This window comes from Tiliqua scincoides, chromosome 1 (genome assembly GCF_035046505.1).
Source record: "Tiliqua scincoides isolate rTilSci1 chromosome 1, rTilSci1.hap2, whole genome shotgun sequence".
Lineage (NCBI taxonomy): Eukaryota > Metazoa > Chordata > Lepidosauria > Squamata > Scincidae > Tiliqua > Tiliqua scincoides.
Genome location: NC_089821.1, coordinates 106,837,694 through 106,859,055, shown reverse-complemented (window position 1 = coordinate 106,859,055; position 21,362 = coordinate 106,837,694). Strand labels below are relative to the sequence as shown.

General features: G+C 41.6%; 1 protein-coding gene across 1 annotated transcript in view; it reads right to left on the bottom strand.

Moving 5' to 3' along the window:
• Positions 1-4,135: 4,135 nt before the first annotated feature.
• MAP3K20 (mitogen-activated protein kinase kinase kinase 20) overlaps positions 4,136-21,362 on the bottom strand; it is a 129,109-nt gene continuing 111,882 nt past the window's right edge. Inside the window, exons 17-20 of the mRNA XM_066612242.1 lie at positions 20,586-20,702; positions 9,784-9,858; positions 8,540-8,690; positions 4,136-5,600 (exon numbers count right to left, since the gene is read on the bottom strand). Coding sequence (XP_066468339.1) covers positions 4,894-5,600; positions 8,540-8,690; positions 9,784-9,858; positions 20,586-20,702 — 1,050 coding nt within the window. The 3' untranslated portion in view covers positions 4,136-4,893. The remainder of the gene's footprint in view (positions 5,601-8,539; positions 8,691-9,783; positions 9,859-20,585; positions 20,703-21,362) is intronic.

Sequence of the window (21,362 nt, the reverse complement as noted above, 5' to 3'; positions counted from 1 at the left end):
CCTAAACTATTGTTATCTGAAGCTCCTGTTTATACAGGCTGTCTACTACCCTTTCCTCCTCATGTAGTTTCCTGAAATGCTGTGTCAAGCAACACACCCAGTTATCAGAATCTCTATCTGTCTAGTTATATGATACATCTTCCAGTCTCTTTGAATTAGTGAGGCTGTGCATCATCAATTTTGAAATCATTTTCACTTGGATACGGGAAGAAGAGTGAATCAACAAATCTTTATTAGTGGCATTGCCATGAATGAGTCCTACAGAACTCCAGTGTCTCACAACAAATTGATCTGAACTGTTGACCTTTGGTAGTTTATCAGAAAAGGAAAATGTGTGGGCACACATACAATGCAAATGTACAAAACTAATTCTGATTCCCTGAGAGACCTTCATTATGTGCCATTTTATTTATGCAAAATCCATAAATACTTTTCCTGGGTTCTCCCCCAGCACCCTCCACACCATTCCTCATATTCACAAAAGCAAGAGTGTGTACTGTATTTACTTATCTGAAAAGTATATTATTATAAGGGCAAAGACCACAAGTGAACTTTTAAAAAAGAATTCAAATGCCTCTTTTGAAGCAGAAACTCTGTATTCTCGAATTAATAGATCACACTGGTGTCGGAAGGCAGGCTGTGGTTTCAGCATCAATGGCGTTAGAAAAGGAGAATGGTTCTAAGTAGAGTAACACACAGAGGTCATTGTTTTGAGTGATTTCTCGCAGGAGGAAAGAGAAGAACAAAGTATATCTGAGCAACTTCACCTCATTAAATCAGCTCAGCAAGTTGCTGGATAATGGTCAGTGGATGGCGGTTTGATGTTCGCCCATGTTAGCGAACCTGCTAACCTGCTAGTACCTGCTAGCACTGTTGTCAGCAGTTGTCAAGTATGGTCAGTTGCACTAGAGACAGGCACTGGGAATGGATCCCAAGAACATTTAAGCAGTAACTTTATTTGGGGGGGGGGGTGAGGGAGTGATTGGCGCAATATTTGCCAATGGAGAGTAATGCACCACAAGAAAAAAGGTGATCATTGTAGGATAACAGCAGTCAGCTGAGGAGAAAACCTGAAGAATCTAAAGACAGTTTGGTTTTCTTTAAAACAAACAAAAAACAACCCACCACATATATAATTAGAAACGAAGATGCTTTATATACATCATTTGTTCTAATGACATTTCACCAGACATTGTTTGAAATAACAGCAGTTCGTAGTTGTACTGAAGTTTAAATAATCAGTTTGTAGTGCTCTGTAATTGTATGATATTTAATGGCACATCAGAATAAAATCATATTTCGTTACCTTCCTGTAAATCTGTTTGCTGAGGTCAAGCTCAGCTGCTAATTGTCCCAGCTCCCAGTTTTAACAAAAAATGCCATTTTGGAATGTGGTGGCATACTCATAAGGTGCTATTGTAAACAAGAAAATCAGTTTTTCTGCTATCACTTCCACACTCAGACTGAAAGCAACAGAATGTTGTCACTGATAAATCCTGAAATATTTTCCCCCTTGTCTGTCTGGCCCTCAGTTGGAAGACACTGGCAGCCAGTCTTTTGTAATTGTTCATTCATCATTCTTCTCTAGAACAGGTCACAGTTTAGCCAGTGCTTTTTGTCCCTTATAGACTGCAAAGAACAGGAGTAAAGACAGCAGTCAAAAAAGTCATCAACAGCAGTGATGGTCCCTACTCCCAGTCTCTAACTTGAATACACTTGTGTGGCCTGAGATCTCTGGGATGGATATTTTGCTTGAGGCATTCCAGAAAAAAAGTGTTCTAGAAGTTGATGAATTTCACGTGGCAGATAAAGCAAATCTGAGTGTATTTTAATGGTAAGAGTAATTAAGGATCAGAGAGGCAGGTGCCTGAATTACTAAAAAATAGTTACATCTAGTTAAATTGCTTTCAAACCACTGTTGGCTATACCACTTCAGACCTTGGGTTGGAGTGTGCACAATTTAATGGTCCTTAATTTTTTTTAAAAAAAAGGCGGGTTCCCTCTATGTAGAAAATTGATTGTGAAGCAGAAAGACAATCTGTTCCTTGCCATGCTAGTTTCCTACACAAAGGATGTATTTTTGTATGGAGGAGCACTCATGTGAGACATAACCTGCAGCCTCGTGGTACAACCCAGAAAAGGATTATCACATAGCTGGGGTGACCCCAAAGCAAAGTGGGACTGGGTTCCTGTGCTATAAGTAGCTGTACAAAAGAGGCATTTATCAAGTGCATCTTCTCTTTACTCCTGTAAGCCTGGCTAGCGAAACCTTCTGAAATCTGCTCTTTGACATAACTATGAGAGATTCAAGAATTCTTTCCTCTCAGCGCTATGCAGGTAGCCCTGCAAGAATATGGATATTCTTCAGTGGATTTTACTTGTCTGTAACACAGTGAGGACGTTTGAGTTAATGTATGTCTATGAATTAAGACAAGTTTCTATTGGTGTTTTTTTCATTAAACCTATTAAAAAATATTCTAAGTAAAACTATAATTTCCATTTAACTCCTTTTTGTTCCTAAACTGGTATAGTTTTAAAGCTTCTCTTGTGCCCTTAGGCTGCAATCCTATACACACCTGACAGTAAGCCTCCTAGAGTTTAATGGGACTTATTTCTGAATAGACATGTATAGGATTGTGCTTTTCAACTCCTCCCCCCTTTTGCTCAATTCTCTATTATTTTAAGAATGATTCCCACCAAAGATGATGTTTTCTCGCCAGTGAGTGTGGCATGATTGTTCAGTTTTAATAGGAGTGATCAATACCATCAGCTTTCCCTTTAAATGTTAATGAATGCTTTAACAGACCAGATGTGGACACACAGTATAGTGCAGATTAAAATTAGGCACATAATTAAATTGCTTACAAACAGCAGGGGAATTCATTTGGACATCTTGATAATCAACTGCAACAAGCTGACAAGTCCTTAGGACCGCCAGTCACTATCCCCCAAAAATATTGGGCCGACTCAGCAGTATTCAAAACCATCACAATATACATTTGTATCCCAACCCAATTAGAAATTAAAACCAGCAGAAGAAGGTCTTTTAAATGACACAAATGATTCTCTGACCTGGTTTACAGATGCACCTGAATGAGATGATGGAATTCTGAGGTGGTAGAATGTACCGCTTCAGTATTGAGATCACGTCTCAATACTGCCTGACTTGGAAAAACTAACTGTAAATACAGTATAAAACTACCACAACAGCAAATGAACCAGACTAGAATGTTTCTGCTTGTGTGCTTTTAACATTATTTTTTCCTTGCATGAAGTTTATACACTTGCAAGCAGTTGAGGGGAGTATTCACAGCCAGTATCCCCACCAATAATACCATCCACTGTACTGTCTCACTGGTTTATTCTGCTACAGGAATAGACAAGGCCTCTGTTTTCCTTAGTTTCAGATAGCCTGGCTGCACACATTACAATTGCTCATGTGAAAGCAGATTCTTTAGAATCCTGAAATTTCCTTCCTACAATGTTCTCAACAGGCCAGGAAGGTTGGAGTAGCCTGAAGTGCTAGCTCTCAGCCCTCACTACTACTACTACTACTACTTTTTTTAATCTTCTGGCAGAGTGGGGAATGGAAAAGATATCCAAAAGATATTCTGGAGGAGTAGGAAGAGAAAAAGATAATATGGGAGTTATAATATTTTCCACTCTCCATAAATACAGAAGATTAAAAAAAACAAAAAACCTTAAGCTTTTTCTTTTTGCTTTCATGAGTAAGGGAAGGATAAGTATGTTGATATTTGACTTGGTTGGGTTTTTTTTCACAGTGAATTTGAAAACTTATGTAAATATTACAGTTGCATTTCAACAGTAAATGCATGCAACTCCTGAAATGCAAATGAAATGCAACATTCCTAAGCATGTTTTTTGATCCCCTCAGGGAGCAAGGTGGGGTAAAAATACGATTAATAAATAATAATAAATATATATCTTTTGGAATAAGATTCCAATTAGTGTAATGGGATTTGTTTCTTGACAGATCTGTTTAGAACTGCAACCTTAGAAAACAAATCCCATTCCAAAATGGCAGTGAAATCTCAACTCATACGAATAATAGTTTGTCTTTATTACCTGAAGACAAAGGCAGCACAGCAAAGTGAGTACAATTAAAATGCTGTGAATAAAATATTTGTAAGTCCATATATATTTTTGCATTCACAAAATTAGGCACTATCATCAAAGCAGTTTCTCCTTCTACCGTTTGTTCTACGGAATGTTCCATTATTTCCTGGTCATAAGAATTATTTTGTTGAAAATGTCTGTCTTTACACATGAATTTCCCCAATTATCAGAGCAGTCTGTTGGGGAGGTGGTGATAAGGAATGGAAACAGGGAGAGGAGAACTCAAGAAGACTGAATACTTTATCAACAGCTGCATGATGAAGAAAGGATCCTCTTCCTAGGCTTGTCACATTTTTTTCAGTTGTCTTCAGGTTAAGAGTGAGAAACTGTTGCTTTGTGCAAACATGGCAGTACTAGGTTAGGCGATCTCTATGATGCAGTGATCTGTTATTTAATGCTTGTGGAGTTGACTTATTCATTCAGATTATTTGGCACCTGACTAGAACCAGACAAAACACAGAGGGAAAATATGTTGCATAGTGATAATCAGCATGAAAACAAATCTATTTTATCTACGGAGGCTGCAGTTACTGGAACCCCTACTCCACCTGCTGTGGACTTGTGCTATGGCCTCCATGAGAGGTAGTGTCTTCATGTTAAACAGCTCATTCAAAACGATTCCCAGTGCCGGTAATTCAGTCTCTCTCACATTCAAATAGTATAAAATAATATGTAAAATAGAATATGTCAAATATTTTAAAAACAAAAATAATGTTGTATCTTTATAAATGAGAGCACCTGTTTCTTTGGGCAACATCAGTGGGATGTTTTCTGCCCCCTTCCAGTTCCTTTTGATATCTCTTTGCTTTGTTTGCCTGCATTATGTCGGTGCAATTTCTTTGAATAATCAACTTTTGTCCATCCACCTTCACTAACTTTGCTCTCTTCGTCTTCCCCTTCATTAAGTTTACTTTCTGTTTTCAAGGGCATCCCTGGTATGAGCTTGGGCTGCTGTGGGTAATGTGTTTGCCTTCTGTGATCATGTGATCTTGGCAGATGTTGATTTTGACTTAGGGTTGACTGCTGGGAAGTCCTGTAAAATTTTTCAGTGTTTCTGGGTATTGCTTGAGCACCTGCTGGGTTTCTTCCAACATGCCTTCCACTCTGGGGCACGCTTCGAGAGCCACCACTATGATAGTTGTTTCTCCTTTTAGTTTTGGACCTGTATTTTTCTGAAGGGCTATCAGAAGCTGTACTGGAAGTACTGCTCCCCTTTGATGATGATAAATGTAAAGACGATAAATATGGCGTTGGAGATGAACTTCTTGACTGATTTAAAGAGGTAATCTGATAGGTTACGGGAACCTGGGTCCGTCTTACAGCAGCAGCATATGTGTCTTGATTCTGAAGGTACGGCAAAAAATTTGTCAGGTTGTTGGGACTGTGGGGACGAGAATGTTGGAGAGAAGGGCTACTTGACACACGACGCATTTGCAGTGCGTTCAACAACTGGCAGTCAATACCTGAAACAAACACAAAGGGCAACATCAGTTTCAAATTTCAGGTTACAGCTCTCCTGAATAAGAATACATTTTGTATTACTCAACTACAGCTTCAAGGGACTGACAGTTTGCATGGGCAGCAGTGAGATGTGTGCTTAATTCTTTTCCCCATCAGTGCTTTACCTGTATTTTTGTTGTCATGGAGCTAACAGGAGGTTTTGGGTGGGAGATCAATAAATATTGAGGAAAGGATTAAGTACCAACACCCACTAGTACTACTGTTGTGATCAAATATGAAATATGTCATGGCTGTTTTAAAGTAACTCTATTTTCAACCTTTTTCATCTCATGGCATACTGACAAGGTGCTAAAATTGTTAAGGCACACCACTGGTTTTTTGACAATTGACAAGGCATATCCCACTTCTTGTGGGGGACTCACATCCCCCATTGGCCCTAGTAATAAATGACCCTCCCCCAAATTCCCATGGCATACCTGCAGACCGTTCACGGCGACCAATGTGCCACAGCACAGTGGTTGAAAATCACTATCTTAGGGAGATCCAATCATATATCTCTCATGTTGCCTTAATTTTGACCATACACAGTATAGGAGTTTAGCCATGCATACGACTAAGCAGCAAATCTATGTACACTTGGAAATAAGTACTATTGAACAAATTAGGATTTCTGAATAAATATACATATGATCAAGCTATTCATACTGAAAAATGAAAAAGTCTTTCTTCACTGATATTTTTCTCTTTGGTTGGAAGAAAACTTTATATGCTGTGATATTCAAGTACTATTTTTTAACCTACCAGCAATCATCTGGGGGGGGGGGGAATGTATCATCCTTAAAAATGCCATTTAAAGTAATCCACTCTGTTCCTTTACTCACACTGTTTTGGTGTCCCTGGTGCATTTTGTTTTAATTGTCTAGATTTAACTATACCATACAAATATGACGACGTTTCTGTGATCTAGTTAGATTGTCATAGATTTACACCACAATCGAAAGCAAGCTTCACTATAAGTCCCAAACTTTTCAGTATGGATAGGATTACAGCCTCACTACCTAAGAGCTGCCTCGGATACTATAGGGCAGCAAAATGGGCCATTTTCATATGACTACAAGTGACCAAATTACAGATGATCCTGAATTTTTCTTTCATTCCCTTTATCAATGGAATCTATCCCTCTGATCAGTGTCATCCTGCGTGATGGACGGAACTGCATATGGCTGCATTTTTCCCTCCATCCATTGACATTCTCTAAATTTCTTGATTTTTGTTGTGAGAATATTTCTGATTAACAACCCCGAATGGTCAGCTACTTGAATCTTTCTGAAATATTAGTTAGTTGGCAACCTTCAGTCTCGAAAGACTATGGTATCGCGCTCTGAAAGGTGGTTCTGGAACAGTGTCTAGTGTGGCTGAAAAGGCCAATTTGGGAGTGACAATCCCTTCCACACTGGGAGCAAGTGCAGTCTGTCCCTGGTCTGTCTCCCTGGCTATGGGCCTTCCTTCTTTGCCTCTTAGCCTCAGACTGTTGGCCAAGTGTCTCTTCAAACTGGGAAAGGCCATGCTACACAGCCTGCCTCCAAGCCTGCCTCCAAGCTCAGAGGCCAGGGTTTCCCACTTGTTGAGGTCCACTCCTAAGGCCTTCAGATCCCTCTTGCAGATGTCCTTGTATCGCAGCTGTGGTCTACCTGTAGGGCGCTTTCCTTGCACGAGTTCTCCATAGAAATCTCTTTCTGAAATACCATGCTTGCATTCTGAATGTCTTTCTTCACACATTCTCAGAATTGTTGGGAAAAATGCAGCCATATGCAGTTCTGTCCATCATGCAGGACAACACTGATCAGAAGGACAGATTCCACTGATAAAGGGAGTAAAAGAAAAATTCAGAAACATCTGTAATTTGGTGACTTGTGGTCATATGACAATGGCCCATTTTACTGTCCTATAGTATTCCAGGCAACTCTTAGGTAGTGAGGCTGCAATTCTACCCACACTGAAAAGTATGGGGCTTATAGTGAAGTAAGCTTGCATACGATTGTGGTGTAAATCTATGAAACAGTCTAACTAGACCACAGAAACTCCATCATATTTTTGATGATGTTGGGTAGATGAGTTAGGAACACTCCCTCAGACTCAGGAGGCACAGGGCAGGGGCTGCTTGCTTACCCACAAACATGGGAACTTTTTTCTTTTAAGTGCAAATGTGAGCTATTCTATCCCACTGTCTGTTGTCCAGTGGGTGAATGATATTTGAGGGAGACACCTACAGCAGTGTTTCTCAAACTGTGGGCTGGGACCCATCAGGTGGGTCACGAGCCATTTTCAGGTGCATCCCCATTCATTTTAATATTTTATTTTCAATATAGTAGACTTGATGCTACCATGATATGTGACTGCATTTGGGGAAATGTTACATTTCCTAACCCCTTATGTCAGTGCTTTCCAGCACTGGCATAGCGGTACCAATGGGACATGTGCCGCATCTTGCAGTTGGGTGTCACTCACTGAGGCCTCCTCAAAGTAAGGGAATGTTTGTTCCCTTCCCTCAGAGCTGCATTGCCCTTAAGTCAGTGCTGCAAAGCACTGACATAAGGAGTTAGGATTGCACCCTAAGGCTACTATGTATATGTTTTTAACAATGATAGTAAATGGAACTTCCTCCTAGGTAAGTGTGGGTAGGATTGCAGCCCAGGATTGTTAAAAAATTTTCCTGCTTGATTATGTCACTTCCAGTGATGATGTCACTTCTGCTGGGTCCTGACAGATTCTCATTCTAAAAAGTGGGTCCTGGTGCTAAACGTTTGAGAACCACTGGCCTGCAGTATTTGCTGAGTCAACAGGACAAGCATAAGGGAGTGGGTAAATTTCTGAAACAGATGGTATTAATGCAGTTTGCTTGTGTCCTTCTGACTTCAAAGCTTTGCACTTGTAGACTTACTAGAATTGGATCTGCTCCGAGGTTTGCCTTCTGAGTTCGGGAGCGATGTCTGTATTTTAAGCAGTATTGACTTCACCTCATCCTGAAGTTTCACATTACTCCACTGCACTGGCTGGATATGTCTGGTGAATTTTGGAGTTTTGACCTCGGTCTGTTAAAAAAAAAGGAATAGAACTAATCAATGGTTCAGAAGGAAAAAGAAAAACTCCATAACAAGTGGGCAACAATTTCCCCAGATGTTGAACTTACAATTGTGAAATTGATGGTACCAGAAATTCATATGCTGAGTTCTTTGATACTCTCCTCCAGCCTGATCTCATATTTCTGAGTTGTACAACTAAGTGATGGCAAATTATGTCTCTTTCCCCTCCCCCACCCCCTGCAATAGTGTACTGAACAAGGGCAAGATTTTAATGGCTGGCTTTTAACAGAATAGTTTAGTAATTATGAGATCATGTGGTGCTTCAAGTAAATAATCTTTTCTGCTGGGAGAGGTAGGCACTAAGCATGTATTGTTGCAGGGGTTCCGTTGTGCTAGCTTGCCTACAGTGGCCAGCTCTTTAGTCCTGCTGTCAGACTCTGATTCCTATGAGGAGCTACAGTCTGAAAGGAACCTAGGGTTATTCTTCCTGTTAATAGAAAGCCACTGTTCTTCACTTCTGAGGCAAGCAAGCAAGGTCCAGAATTTTCCTATATCGCTCTCTCACGGCTTGAATCCATGCCACAGGACAGAACTGAATTTTCAATTATTAGCCTCAGTGTGAAATATCCTATTGGTCTTTATGAAACACTTTTTTGTAACTATCCAAAAACCTGCTCATACAAAGGCTAATTTCCATCCTATTATACATAGCTAAATTGCTTCTAGATCTTATTTTATGTTTTCCTTCTCACCCTTTCCCTTCTCCTGTTGTTCCTCCACTCTGCTCTGCTAATTAACGTTTCTGCAAAAAGGTAAGAAAGAGGGTCTCTTCAACTACCACCACCTACACCAACCATTACTCAAAGAAAAAGTTTAAAAAAATTTTTATTTAAGGGTGAGAGCTTTCTCAGCTAGGAGTCTGGACATGGTTTCTGAAGACAGCATTCAAATTTATATGAGAAGTTTGTAGTTTAAAATTAATTACAGCATTTGGCCTTTCCTACAGTGGGTAACAAAGTTAAGAATTATCAGTTTCTCATTATGAGATTGTACTGACAGGAGGGGTGGATTGTTTCTTTTTTCCCCCCTTTTCAGCACTTACCTCATAAGTTATTATACATTCCACAATCTGCTCTTTTTCTATTCCCACAATCCATTTCTCCATTACAAATGGCGGCTGCAAGAAAGGAACATAACGGACACATATATTTTAATAATTTGTTGTTACTGAGCGGGAGCTGTAGTGACAAACAGATGAGAACTTCTACATTCCCACTCTGGGGCTTTATTAGTTTTTATTCTTCAAAAAGAACCCCTCCCCAAAGACTTGTAAGTATAAAAAAATTGTCTACAGCATCATGTTTGACTTGTACATATTTCATTATTCTAGCACCCAATATAGTGGATCCCTTTTTATAATGGTAATCCATTCCAGAGATACTACGTACAGTGAAAATATTGTAATGTGAACCGAATAACACATTGTTCTTGGGTAATTCATTTCAAGACCTCTTTAAGTTGAAGTTTTTATTTCCCTCTCTAAAAAGCTTTTAAAATTGTGCCTACTGCACTCTTTAGAGGCCATGGTTATTGGTTTACACAATGTAGTAAATATACAACATAAATTATAAGGCTTTATCCTCCCCTCCTTACATACAGCCACAATGTCAAAAACACTGCTGTTTGCTGAGATGCTACCAAATGCTTGCATCCGCAGTGCTGATTGACCAATGAGATCCTATTGGTGGCAAATTTGAGACCATTATAAACCTATTGTAAAATGCGGATCCACTGTGTGGCTGTGGCACTGCTTGATTTGATTCCCATATGCAATGAAAGGTTGCTAGTTCTCTAATAATGTTGTAGCTGTTTTTACTCTTCCATCCCACACTGTAATCTTACTTACAGTGCAATCCTACTTGCGCTGGAACAGGCAAGCCAGGAGGCCTACGCTGTATCCAGTGCAAAATAGGGCCCCAAAGTGGCTCAGTCGGAGGTAAGGGGACACTCTTCCCCTTACACCTGGGTAAGCCACAGCAGCCCCAATGGGTCTCCTCTGACTTGCGCCACCACCAAAGGTGGCATAAGTCTGAGGAGAGCAGAGTGGCTTGAATTTGCTCCGTGCTACTCAGGGGCTAGGATCTGGCATAAAAACCATGTCCTCCTCCTGCTCCCCGCCTGCCCACCCAGGGACCGCCCTCCCCCTGCCCTGGAACATGGCCGAGCTCACTTTTGCAACCCTCCAGGGCCAGTCCAAGGGCAACTCTGGATTGCGCCCTTATTAACATTGTATTTCAGATTTTCTTAGTCCACTCCTTCAACTGAGGTTTCTCCTTACTTTTCTTTTAGCTACTATAATTATGGCCAAGGCTTTATTGCTTTCTATGCAACTAGTTCACTTCTTTGCATTGAATGTTCACTGCTGCTTAAAGCTAGTTTGCATAGGCATGTTGCTTAAGGGAATCTTACCTTTTATATAAAATAAATATCACAGCATCACTGTGGATAAAATTCAGGCAGAAAGTTTCTATTAACCAAGCTGTGCTTAGGACAGCACCTATGTATCAGTAGGCCATGGGAAGAGCAGTACTCTGGCAGAATGAGGAAACCCCCCACTGTCCCAACTCCTGAGCACTCTTGTAGTCCCAACACTACAACAGTGCTACCTGCAGTGCAAAGAGATTTTGGGTGGCATGTCATGGCATAGGGAAGCTGCATGGCATAATGTGAATTGTGCCATTGTGACAAACTGCCTGGCATGATGTTGCCTTCACAGTTGCCCCAACTGACAGCAATCCAAGCCTGTCCTGAGCAAAGAGAAGTTCCCGAGCTGCTATTCCCTTCCTTACTTGCAGTGCTGTCTTCCTTTTTACTCAGAAGCCTGACTTCTGTTTCTGTGTTGCACACCTTTTATGGAAATCTGGCAGAAGGGAACGGAACAGAGCCCAGTGGTAGAGAGGAGTAACTAAAGAAGTATTTGCAGTAAAGATGTGATGTGTTATATTTATCAGTGGTTTGCAGTTGTGTGTACAATATTTAAGAAATTTATTTACCTGTGCACCTCCCACCGATAAGCATGCTAGTCACAGGCTTGGACGTTAGGGCCACTTTATTACGATATCACAATCAAACTGCAGCAGGTATTAAACTAAACTACCCCTCATGCAGGCACTAAGGCTGGGGAAAAGCCAACAGTTATCCCCATGTAAAGAGGGCATACCCATCTGACTCCAAGCCAAACTGGGGCTGAGCCCAAGTGGCTTATCATCATCAACCCTAAAGGGTCAAGGTGGCAGGATAAGATCAATGCCCCTCAGGTAAACTCTAAGAACATTTAGCTTATCCAGCCAAGGGAACTGCCAGCCAGCCTCACTGACCTGGTGGGAATCGTGTATGAGTGGTCCTGGCATTTCTCTTGACTTCACTCACCTTCTCGTGGACATCATTAAGATCAATCTACCAGCCCATCCTGCATGATACCTGCCACATGGGAAGATCAGCCTAGCACTTGACCCCCACCTTTCCACAAAATAAAAAGCTGAACAAGACCTGCTGCAGTATATCCAGGAAAATGTTGTCCCCCTCAATAGAAAGATGCACAACAGGGCTGGCAAGTCAAACCCAATCCTAGGATTGGTAACAAGCGCCCCACCCTGCCTAAAAACCACCCCCTCAGAAAAGAACTTATACCTGGCCAAATCAACTTCGCGAGGGCAACAACCCCCTCTCCACATCTTATGGTGCAGCAGGCTTGACCACAGGATACAAATCCCCGGAATCCATCACCGATGATGTTAACATCCCTGCGAACTTGCTGCCTCAAGGACAAAAAAGTCCTCTGGCAGAGGTCATTTTCGCCAAGGTGGAGGAGCAAAACTTGAGAGGGGGGCCACAGAGCAAGCTCCAGCAACAATGTGAAGCTCAGGGGTGGGGTGGGACCTGAGGTGGCTGAGTAGCTGTGCTTTTCTGAGCTCCTGGGAAGCTCTTGGAAAGCACGCTATTTCTTCCCAGAATCGCGGTCCTGATGAGATCCGAGGATCAGTGGTAAGGATAGGCCTTGATCCCACAGATGGTGTATGGTTTCGGTGAAGAAGGGTCCAAACAGGGACTGTTTTTTCTCCAAGGGAACCCAGCCATCGATGTAGGTGATGGTGAGGATTCAATGTTGAAATTAAGCCAAAGGCTCCAAGCAGGGAAAGAAGTTGAAAGAAGCAAGTGAGTGTTGTGTGTGTCTGGCATTAATTGACTAATTGACTGCCTGATTAAGCTTTTGCCAGAGAGAAGGAGAAGGAGGGGCAGGCTTTCCCCCTCCTGGGAGAAGAGGAAGGAGGGGGAGCCTTTCTCTGCTTATTTGTTTGTTTATGTGAGAAGAAGCTTTGGAGGAGATCTGCTGAGCTTGTTATGGAAATATGAGTGCATAACTAACTTTATAAATCTAAAATTTGTTGGATTACAAATTAACCATTTTGGAATACAATTATTGTTGTGGAGTGTTCAGTTTTGTTTTCCTGTGGAGAGCTTGTGGAATGCCCATGGAGAGCAGCTGGAGACCTGCATTTTTTTGTTGTTGTTGCAAAAGTGGTTGATTATTTACATTCCTTTGATTATCACTTAGAAAAGAATACGGTTGACATAGAAACAAATATAAATAACGGAAATGAGATATAAACAACAGAAATAAGAACATCAGGGACATCTAGTGGACTAAAAAAGATACTACAAGGACAAGAACAGGATTTGACAAGTGAAGTAAGAAGAAAGAAGATATAAGAAGGAAGAAAAAGGATGACAGGAAAAGGAGAGAAAGTTAGGAGCTCTTCTGCCCTGGAGTCCAGCTTGGGAAAACTAACACAAGAGGAACCGAAAGGGAAAGAATGGAAGCAGATAATACAAGACAATATAGAGAAATTAGTGGCGATGGGACCGCAACAAACAAATCAATATCTGCGGGTTCAAGCTAGTTTGGATGCGTTAACTACACAACTAAATGATCTTAGTGTGCAACTTAAAGATGTTATATCTGAATCACATGAGAAAAAACAAAGGATTATGGAAAAAGTACTGGAAATGGGAAAGCAACAAGTAAATCGATATTTACAAATCCAAATTAGCCTCAAAATCTTAATTCAACAGACAAATGAGTCTAATATGCAACAAACAGGAGAGGATAAACAAAAGAGCAAAGAAGTGGAAGATAAATCCAAAACACTGGAGATATGACAAAACAAACAATTGGAAGAGACAATGTTAATGGAGATAGCTTGGAAGATAAAGACTCAAAAGTCACCAGACCAGAAAGGAGAAGAAATACTTCAACTAATTGATGCAGATTGGTTTGATCAAGTGAAGGAAGAAGAAATACTTTCACCAACTGACATAGATTGGAATGATCAAATGAAGGAGATGACTCATCAAGATGTTGATTTAGCAAGAAGAGTGAGTACATTAAACCGTGATCTGTTAAGAGGAACTCATGTGAAATTTATTAGAAAAAAAAAGATGGAAAGGTAAAGTCTAGAGAAGAGAAGAGATTTGGCAGTCCTGTGGATATTTAGGTTGGAGACAAGGGAATAGATAAAAAGAAAGACAGTAATGTGTTAATTTTGTATGTTAGAAATTAAAGCTTACTAAATGTCAATGAGAATTTATATAAGCTTTATAGATGATATTTAATATTTATAAAAAATTTAGTTAGTTTGATATTAATAGATGTTAGAGTTTTAGAGGATAATTTCAATGAATTAGAATTAATTTTAGGTGATTGTTTTGGATGTTTACGTATATGTTTATGTATTTAGTCATGAGGATATATTAATTTTGGATGTTATAGATAGGGAAATGATATATGTAATTATTAGGATATTAAAAGTTGTTAGAATTGAGTATGTTAGATATTGGATTATGATATTAATTTTTGTGAGGATTTTATATGCTAGATATTGGAAAGACACGAAGATCCCAATGAAAGATGAATTAATAGAGAAAATAATGAATGTGGTGGAAATGGACAGATTTTGAGAGAGCTTGGATCAACAGTGAAACTTATATAGATTGAGTAATGAAAATTATTTTTGGTTGAAAACAAAGTTGCAGAAGTATAAGATAGGGCATTTAGATGAATGTATTATATACATGATATATTATATATTATATATGATATGATAGATAAATGATAAATGATATTAAGAGGCTAACGTAGAAGAGGAACTGGATGTGTTATGTGTGTTTGTTATTTTGTTTTTGGAAAAATTATTAAAAATTAATTAAAAACAAACAAACAATGTGAAGCTCACCCTTCCCCCCAGGAGGCCCCAGTGGCCAATCAGAGGCTGCCATTTTTGCACCTCCGCCTCTTGAGCTGGGATCAGGGCAGGGTAAAGGCGGCAGCTTGCCTATAGAACACATCACTGGAAAAATTGGCTTTAGGCACATGACTCCAAAGTAGCTTACAAGGAATGTTAAAAATGATTCAGTGTACAGCAATTGACAAAATAATTTTGTAATGAAAAATCAATAGCACCGGAAATAAAGCCCAACAGATAAACTAATGACTACTAAAAGTTTGGAAGCATAGAACAGACAGGTGCCCCTCTGAGAAGGTTGTTTGGGGAAGACATACTCAGGGTGTTGTAATAGGTAAGGCTCACCTCACCCAAAGCAAAGCTTCAGTAGATGGTCTAACTGTATGGTCAATTCATATAGGTACTTCAGATGCCCCCTTCCCAGGCTGTTTTGTGCATACTAATAATAATAATACAGGTATTTCTATACCACCTTTCTTGGTGCTCAAATTTCTCCCTAGATTTATTCAAGGTGGTTTACACAGGCAGGCTAATTAAATCCATGTAGGGATTTTTACAATTTGAAAGAAGGTTCTACCTTCAAGAAACCACAACATTCAGATGTTTCTTTCTGATCCGGTCGCAACATTCTGGCCTCTATCCTTGTCAGCTGCTTCAAGGTCGCACGGTGCCGGTGGCCTCGAACTGGCGACCTGCGGATGTTATCTTCAGGCAAACATAGGCTCTACCCTCTAGACCAGACCTCCTGCATGGTGAGTTTTCAATCTATTTTACTTTTGGGTTGAGGGAAGAGAAACATCCCCTCAACCTGAAATGAGGCCTTAGATCAGGGGTGTCAATCTTGTTGCATACCAAAGGCCGAACAGCATTCATGGTGCCTGCTGAGGGCCAGAAGTGATGTCATAAGGCAGGAAATGATGTCATTAAACAGGTCATAACAAAAAATAAGCACTTTTTCTCACTTAGGAATTCATTAGCTGCAAATGACAGAAGAGAAAACACACAAATCTTGATCATATTTCAAGATATGGGAGAGCCCAATTTTCATGTGGGCTGCCCTTTCAGCAGTAACACCACAGCCCTGCTCAGCAGCTGAGAGCCTGAGGGCCAGATAAAAAGCTTCTGCGGGCCACATCCGGCCCCAGGGGCCTTATGCTTGACACCCCTGGCTTAGATCTTGCCTCCTGGTAGTGGTAACTCATCAAAAGTAAGACACTGATGGCCCAATCCTACGGGTTGTTTGTGACAGTGGGAGGAGCATCCTGCTGTTACAAAATGCCCAGTAATGGTATATGGAGTATACCACCACCAGGCCAGTCTGAGCTACCACGGCAAAGCACAGCAGCATTGGAGACCCACTGCCACGGACCGCTAGCTGTATCAGCCTTGATACATTAGCAGCGAGGAGCACATTGTGGGAGAGGGCAGGGAGGGGTTTTGGGAAGGATTGGAGAGGGCAGAGGTTGCTTCAAGAGGGAGGCAGTAGATCTCAGTGGCAGCAATTGGTGCCAGGATTCTATCCCCAGAACTCTGCCTCAAAACTCTGCCTGGCTCTCTGTGACCTTACACCTGCAAAATGTTTGGTGTCGGTCCAAGGAGACTCGCAGGTGATTGGGCAACCTACCAGGGTCAAGTAAAAAAAATATTTTTACTTACTGCTGGCTGTACAATCACCACTACCACCCCAAATAGTTTGCAGCACATGCCCTTTTGGCATAGCTGCATGCTATAGCATAGCAGCGCATAAAATTGAGCTGCGACTCTTGCATGTAAAATGGCACTACTTAAACACCTGTAACAAAACCACAATATCCTTACTATTTTTTGTTGATCAGTAGCAGTTTACACTTGGCTGCCAGCATACACATCCTGGTATATCATATTAAATCTCCTGAACCTCTACCTTGCTCAAAAAATTCACTGGGAATATGTAACACTGTGAGCCATTTCACTTACATCCTATTCCTCTCCTCCAGTAAGTTCAGATAGGCCACAGATTTCAAGGTAGTAGCCTCCACAGGGGTCAAGCTCAGACTTGCTTATCAGTAGTAACTGAACCAGGTAATGTGACCAGACTTTTTTCACAGAAAAATTTGGGGTCATCTTTGATACAGGTTATTGACCCACACTCTAGGTCTCTTTGGAAGGACAGTATTGATGTCGGAATAAGACAAGTTTTCACTACACAAAATGTTTGTTGCTGTTGTGATGATGATGCTTAATTGTTTCTGGCTAATACATAATTGAAAATATTGTCTGGAAATAGACTTGGAAACAAAGAGTTGCCTAGTTTCCTGCAAGGGGTTTCTCCTAATTCAGTGGAATGTTTAAACTTTTGTCCTCAAATAAATAACTTGCCTCACCTGCCCCCTCCTCATTGCCACATCACACACTGCTTTGGAAACTCTTCCTTTCAAACCACCAAAAGAAAGTTTTGACATCTGAAGAAGGGTCTCTAAAGATGATATCAGTGTTTGAACTATCTCATGTTGGAGCAGGCAATCCTTCAGCTTCCCAGATTCCAAGCTGTAAAGTCTTATAAGAAAGCACCACCGTTTTTGAATTGTGTCTAGAGATGAATTAGCAGCTGGTGTAGCTGGTGAGATATGTACCCCATAGCCAGCCCCACTTACAATCAAGAAGCTACATTTTGTGCTAACTGAAATTTCTGAGAAGTCATCAAAGGTAGTCCTATGTACAACAAATTGCAGTAGTCCAGTCCAAGGTATGGGCTGCCAAGGGTTGCCAAGACATGGATGACTCTGATCAGGCTATCAACCCGGGAAGGATGATGGCCTGTGCACCACTGTTTAATTTGTGAAAACTGCTTCATTCCATGGATGTCAATTGGGTCTCTAATGACAGTGCTGGATCTACTAGCACCTGCCACTCCCAAACTGCACATCTGACTCTTTGGGAGAATCATCCAAAACTGGTTGAATAGCACCTCCCTGGTCATATGACCCAGGTACTTAAAAAATCTTTATCTTACTTTTTTCTGGGCACAATTCAAAATGCTTTAAAGCCCTTCCCAGCTTGGAACCTAGGCAAAGGATTGCTTACACTAACACGTGCTGATCCCATACTCTGAGGTAACGTCCAGGCACCTCTTCCAGGTGCCTCCTATGTCTGAAGTGAGGCAAATGATAACTGGGGAGTGGGTCTTCTTAGTGGTACTCTGTGTTACAGACACCCTCTTTCCCCAAACACTTGTCCAGTTTAAACTGACTCCATCTTGGTTTCAGAGTCGGGCAGGCCTCCCTGAAGTGAAAAGGGATGAGATTTAGCTGGCTCCCAAGGAAAGGCCCCTCTATGGTTGATTAAATCTGGGTGCTTGAGGTCTGACAAAAGATAGCTAGCAAGAACAAGTCCTGCCTGAATGTTAAATTGAATTACAATTGCCCAACTGGGTAGTTCCTTTTCAGACTCTAGGCCAAGAGGTCTTTCCACCTGAGATAACACACCCTGCCACACTATTGTTCAGTAGAAACTTCCTGGATGGGCCATCAAGCTCTTTTCTGATCACCTAGAAAACTCAATCAAGGCCAGGAAGCCCAAAATGCATCACTCAAGAAGCTCTCCAAACTCCTTTGTCCTGCAGATATTCCTTTCTTTCCTTTGTGAAAAGTCCTATAACTTCCCTGCTCTAGAAGCAGATAACAACAAGAACAGGAACAGAAGAGAGAGTTTTGTTCACTCCAGAGGCAGTGGGGAAGTACAGCCTGGCATTTCACTTGGAACGGGGTCTCCAAACCCCAGCCCAGGGGCCAGATGTGGCTCGCAGCGAGCCTCTATCTGGCCCGCAGCGAGCTTCTATCTGGCCCGCAGCGAGCTTCTATCTGGCCTGTGGCCAGCCTTTTGTCCCCTGAAAACCTCTGGCCCACTTGGCCAAACATGACTGGAACTATGCTCTGGTTGCGTCTGGAGGGGGTTCACAGGCCAGAGAGGTTAAATAAATGATCCCATTCATTCATTTATTCACTCATCTAAGTTCTCTCTCTAATTTATTTAAATAAATTTTATATTTAAATTTTTTTTTCTGGCCCTCAACACCATGCCAGATATTCGATGCGGCCCTCTGGCCAAAAAGTTTGGAGACCCCTGACTTGGAAGAACCTGGGAACTTTGCAGCCCTGCCTTGCTGTTCAAGAAGGACTTCACACTTAAGCAAACCAGCAGACTAGGATAGGTGATCCCCCCCCCCTTTTTGGTCTCTCTCTTCCCAAGAGATTATTTCTTTAATAAACTCTTTTTCTTCTTTGAAAAGCTCTGTCATGTTGTTACTGTCAGCCTAATTTTGAGGCACTTTGAGATTGGTTGCACTGCTCATCCATGTCAACGATCCCAAACCTTGTCACACTGCTAGATTTGACCTTTGGCTTGCTAATTTCCCCAATTTCAGGTATTTGTGTACGTATGCATGACACATGTAGGTCACACATGTGCATGTGAAGGAGCAGTGTTGGCAAAACCTGTTTGTGGAATGTTGTCCCCAGGAGGGTTTCCCTACTGCCTACTTTACAAGTTTTTCACTCAGCCCTTCACTGAATAATTTCAATGCTGCTTTTTCTTGCATTTAAAAAAAAAGTCTGTTTTGTATTTTACTGCTTCCACTCGGAAGCTGCCCTGAAAATATTTTTATTGAAGAATTGCATGCATATAGTATACATTTTGTTTCTATATACTTGTATATACCTATATATAGAAACAAATAATATAAGCTAAATCAAGTTTCAGCTGACCCTCATCCAGTCAACTACTGGTCCATGAGGTGATTCAGGGCTCAATCCTATCCAATTTTCCAGTGCCGGTGCAGCTGTGCCAATGGGGCATGCACTGCATCTTGTGGTGGGGCAGCAGTCACAGAGCCCTCCTTAAGGTATGGGAACATTTGTTCCCTTACCTTGGGGCTGCAGTTCGGCTGCAGCAGTGCTGAAAAATTGGACAGGATTGGGCCCTCAATCTTTCCACCTCCTTACCCAAATTTGATGGAGAGCTGAGTCAGCATACTGATGGCACCTCACTGAAAATCTCTGAATGACTTTGGTTAGTGACTTCATGAAGATGTTAAAAAGAACAAGGAGGAAAGATGGAACCCTGTGTGCCTCCACAGGACAAGTGCTATGATGCTGAAGAGTAGTCTCCCTGCACCACCTTCTGGAATCTGAAACCACTGAAGTGCAGTGCTTCCAAACCTTTCCCACAAAATGAATGCTTTGTTTTTCTCCTGCAAATACAAATTCCTGTCAATAGTGTATTTTTCCAATATCCCTTGATGAACATTCTCTGTTACTTTGGGCTAGTCGATGGGTTGACTGCAGTACCACTGACTTCATTATGGAACCCAGACATCACATACTTTAACTGCAGTATCTTAAAGTTGCCATCACTTTAGTATTAGCATGATAGGAAAGGCAGTGTTTAAAAAAAACAACATGCACATTATGATATAAATGTGGGGAAAAAATGTGGGGTGGGGGCTTAATAGCTGCCTGCCGAATGAGTTTCTCTAGGCACAAAAGTCTGCTGCTGTGGTATTTGAATGCCTTTGTTTGAGATCTAGGCAATCATGAAAGTTTCAAGCCTATAAGCGGAACCTTACCTTTGTCATCTTTAAAATCTCAGCATCAGGTAGGTTAGTGTTGAATGTCACATCTTTTATGTAAGCGATTGCAATCTCATCCCCATCCATCTCCATATACATTTTCCATTTACAGTTCTGGTAGTGAAAAGAAAACACAAAATTCCATAATTGGAAGTGGAAACAGTTCTCGATTTCCTCTCTAGGCAAACACACAAATTCCAATATGTTGTTCATGTTACATATTTCAATTGATTTAGGGCACAATCCTAAGCAGGTCTACTCAGAAGTAAGTTCTATTGTGTTCAATGGGACTTACTCCCAGGAAAGTGAGCTTAGGATCGCAGCCTTAGGGCGCAATCCGAACCTGCACTTTGGCCAGCCCAAGTCCCTTGGGCCAGCCTGGGAGGGTCGCAAATGTGCCGTAAAGCACGTTTCTGCCTCCTCAAGGGGAAGCTAGGCTGGCGCTCCAAGAAGTGTTGGCCTGTGGAGGCTGACAGAAGCCTCCATGCCGGCTTCTCCTCCTTGTGTTGGAGGAGAACACTCCTCCAACTCCTCCTCCTCCTGCCTGCGCCAACACAAGCGGAAAAGGTAGGCGTGGGGGGGCAGGGACGAGGAGAGGTGTTCCTGGGCGGGGGAAGGGAGGGCGATGGGTGGCCCCAGAGCCGGGGGCGTGGGGAGCCAGAGGCAGGGCTGAGACCCGGCAGTTATGCCAGATCCCAACCCCCGTCCCCAGAGAGAACAGAGCAGCTTAAAGCCGCTCTGCTCTCCTCGAACTTGTGCCACCTCAGGAGGTGG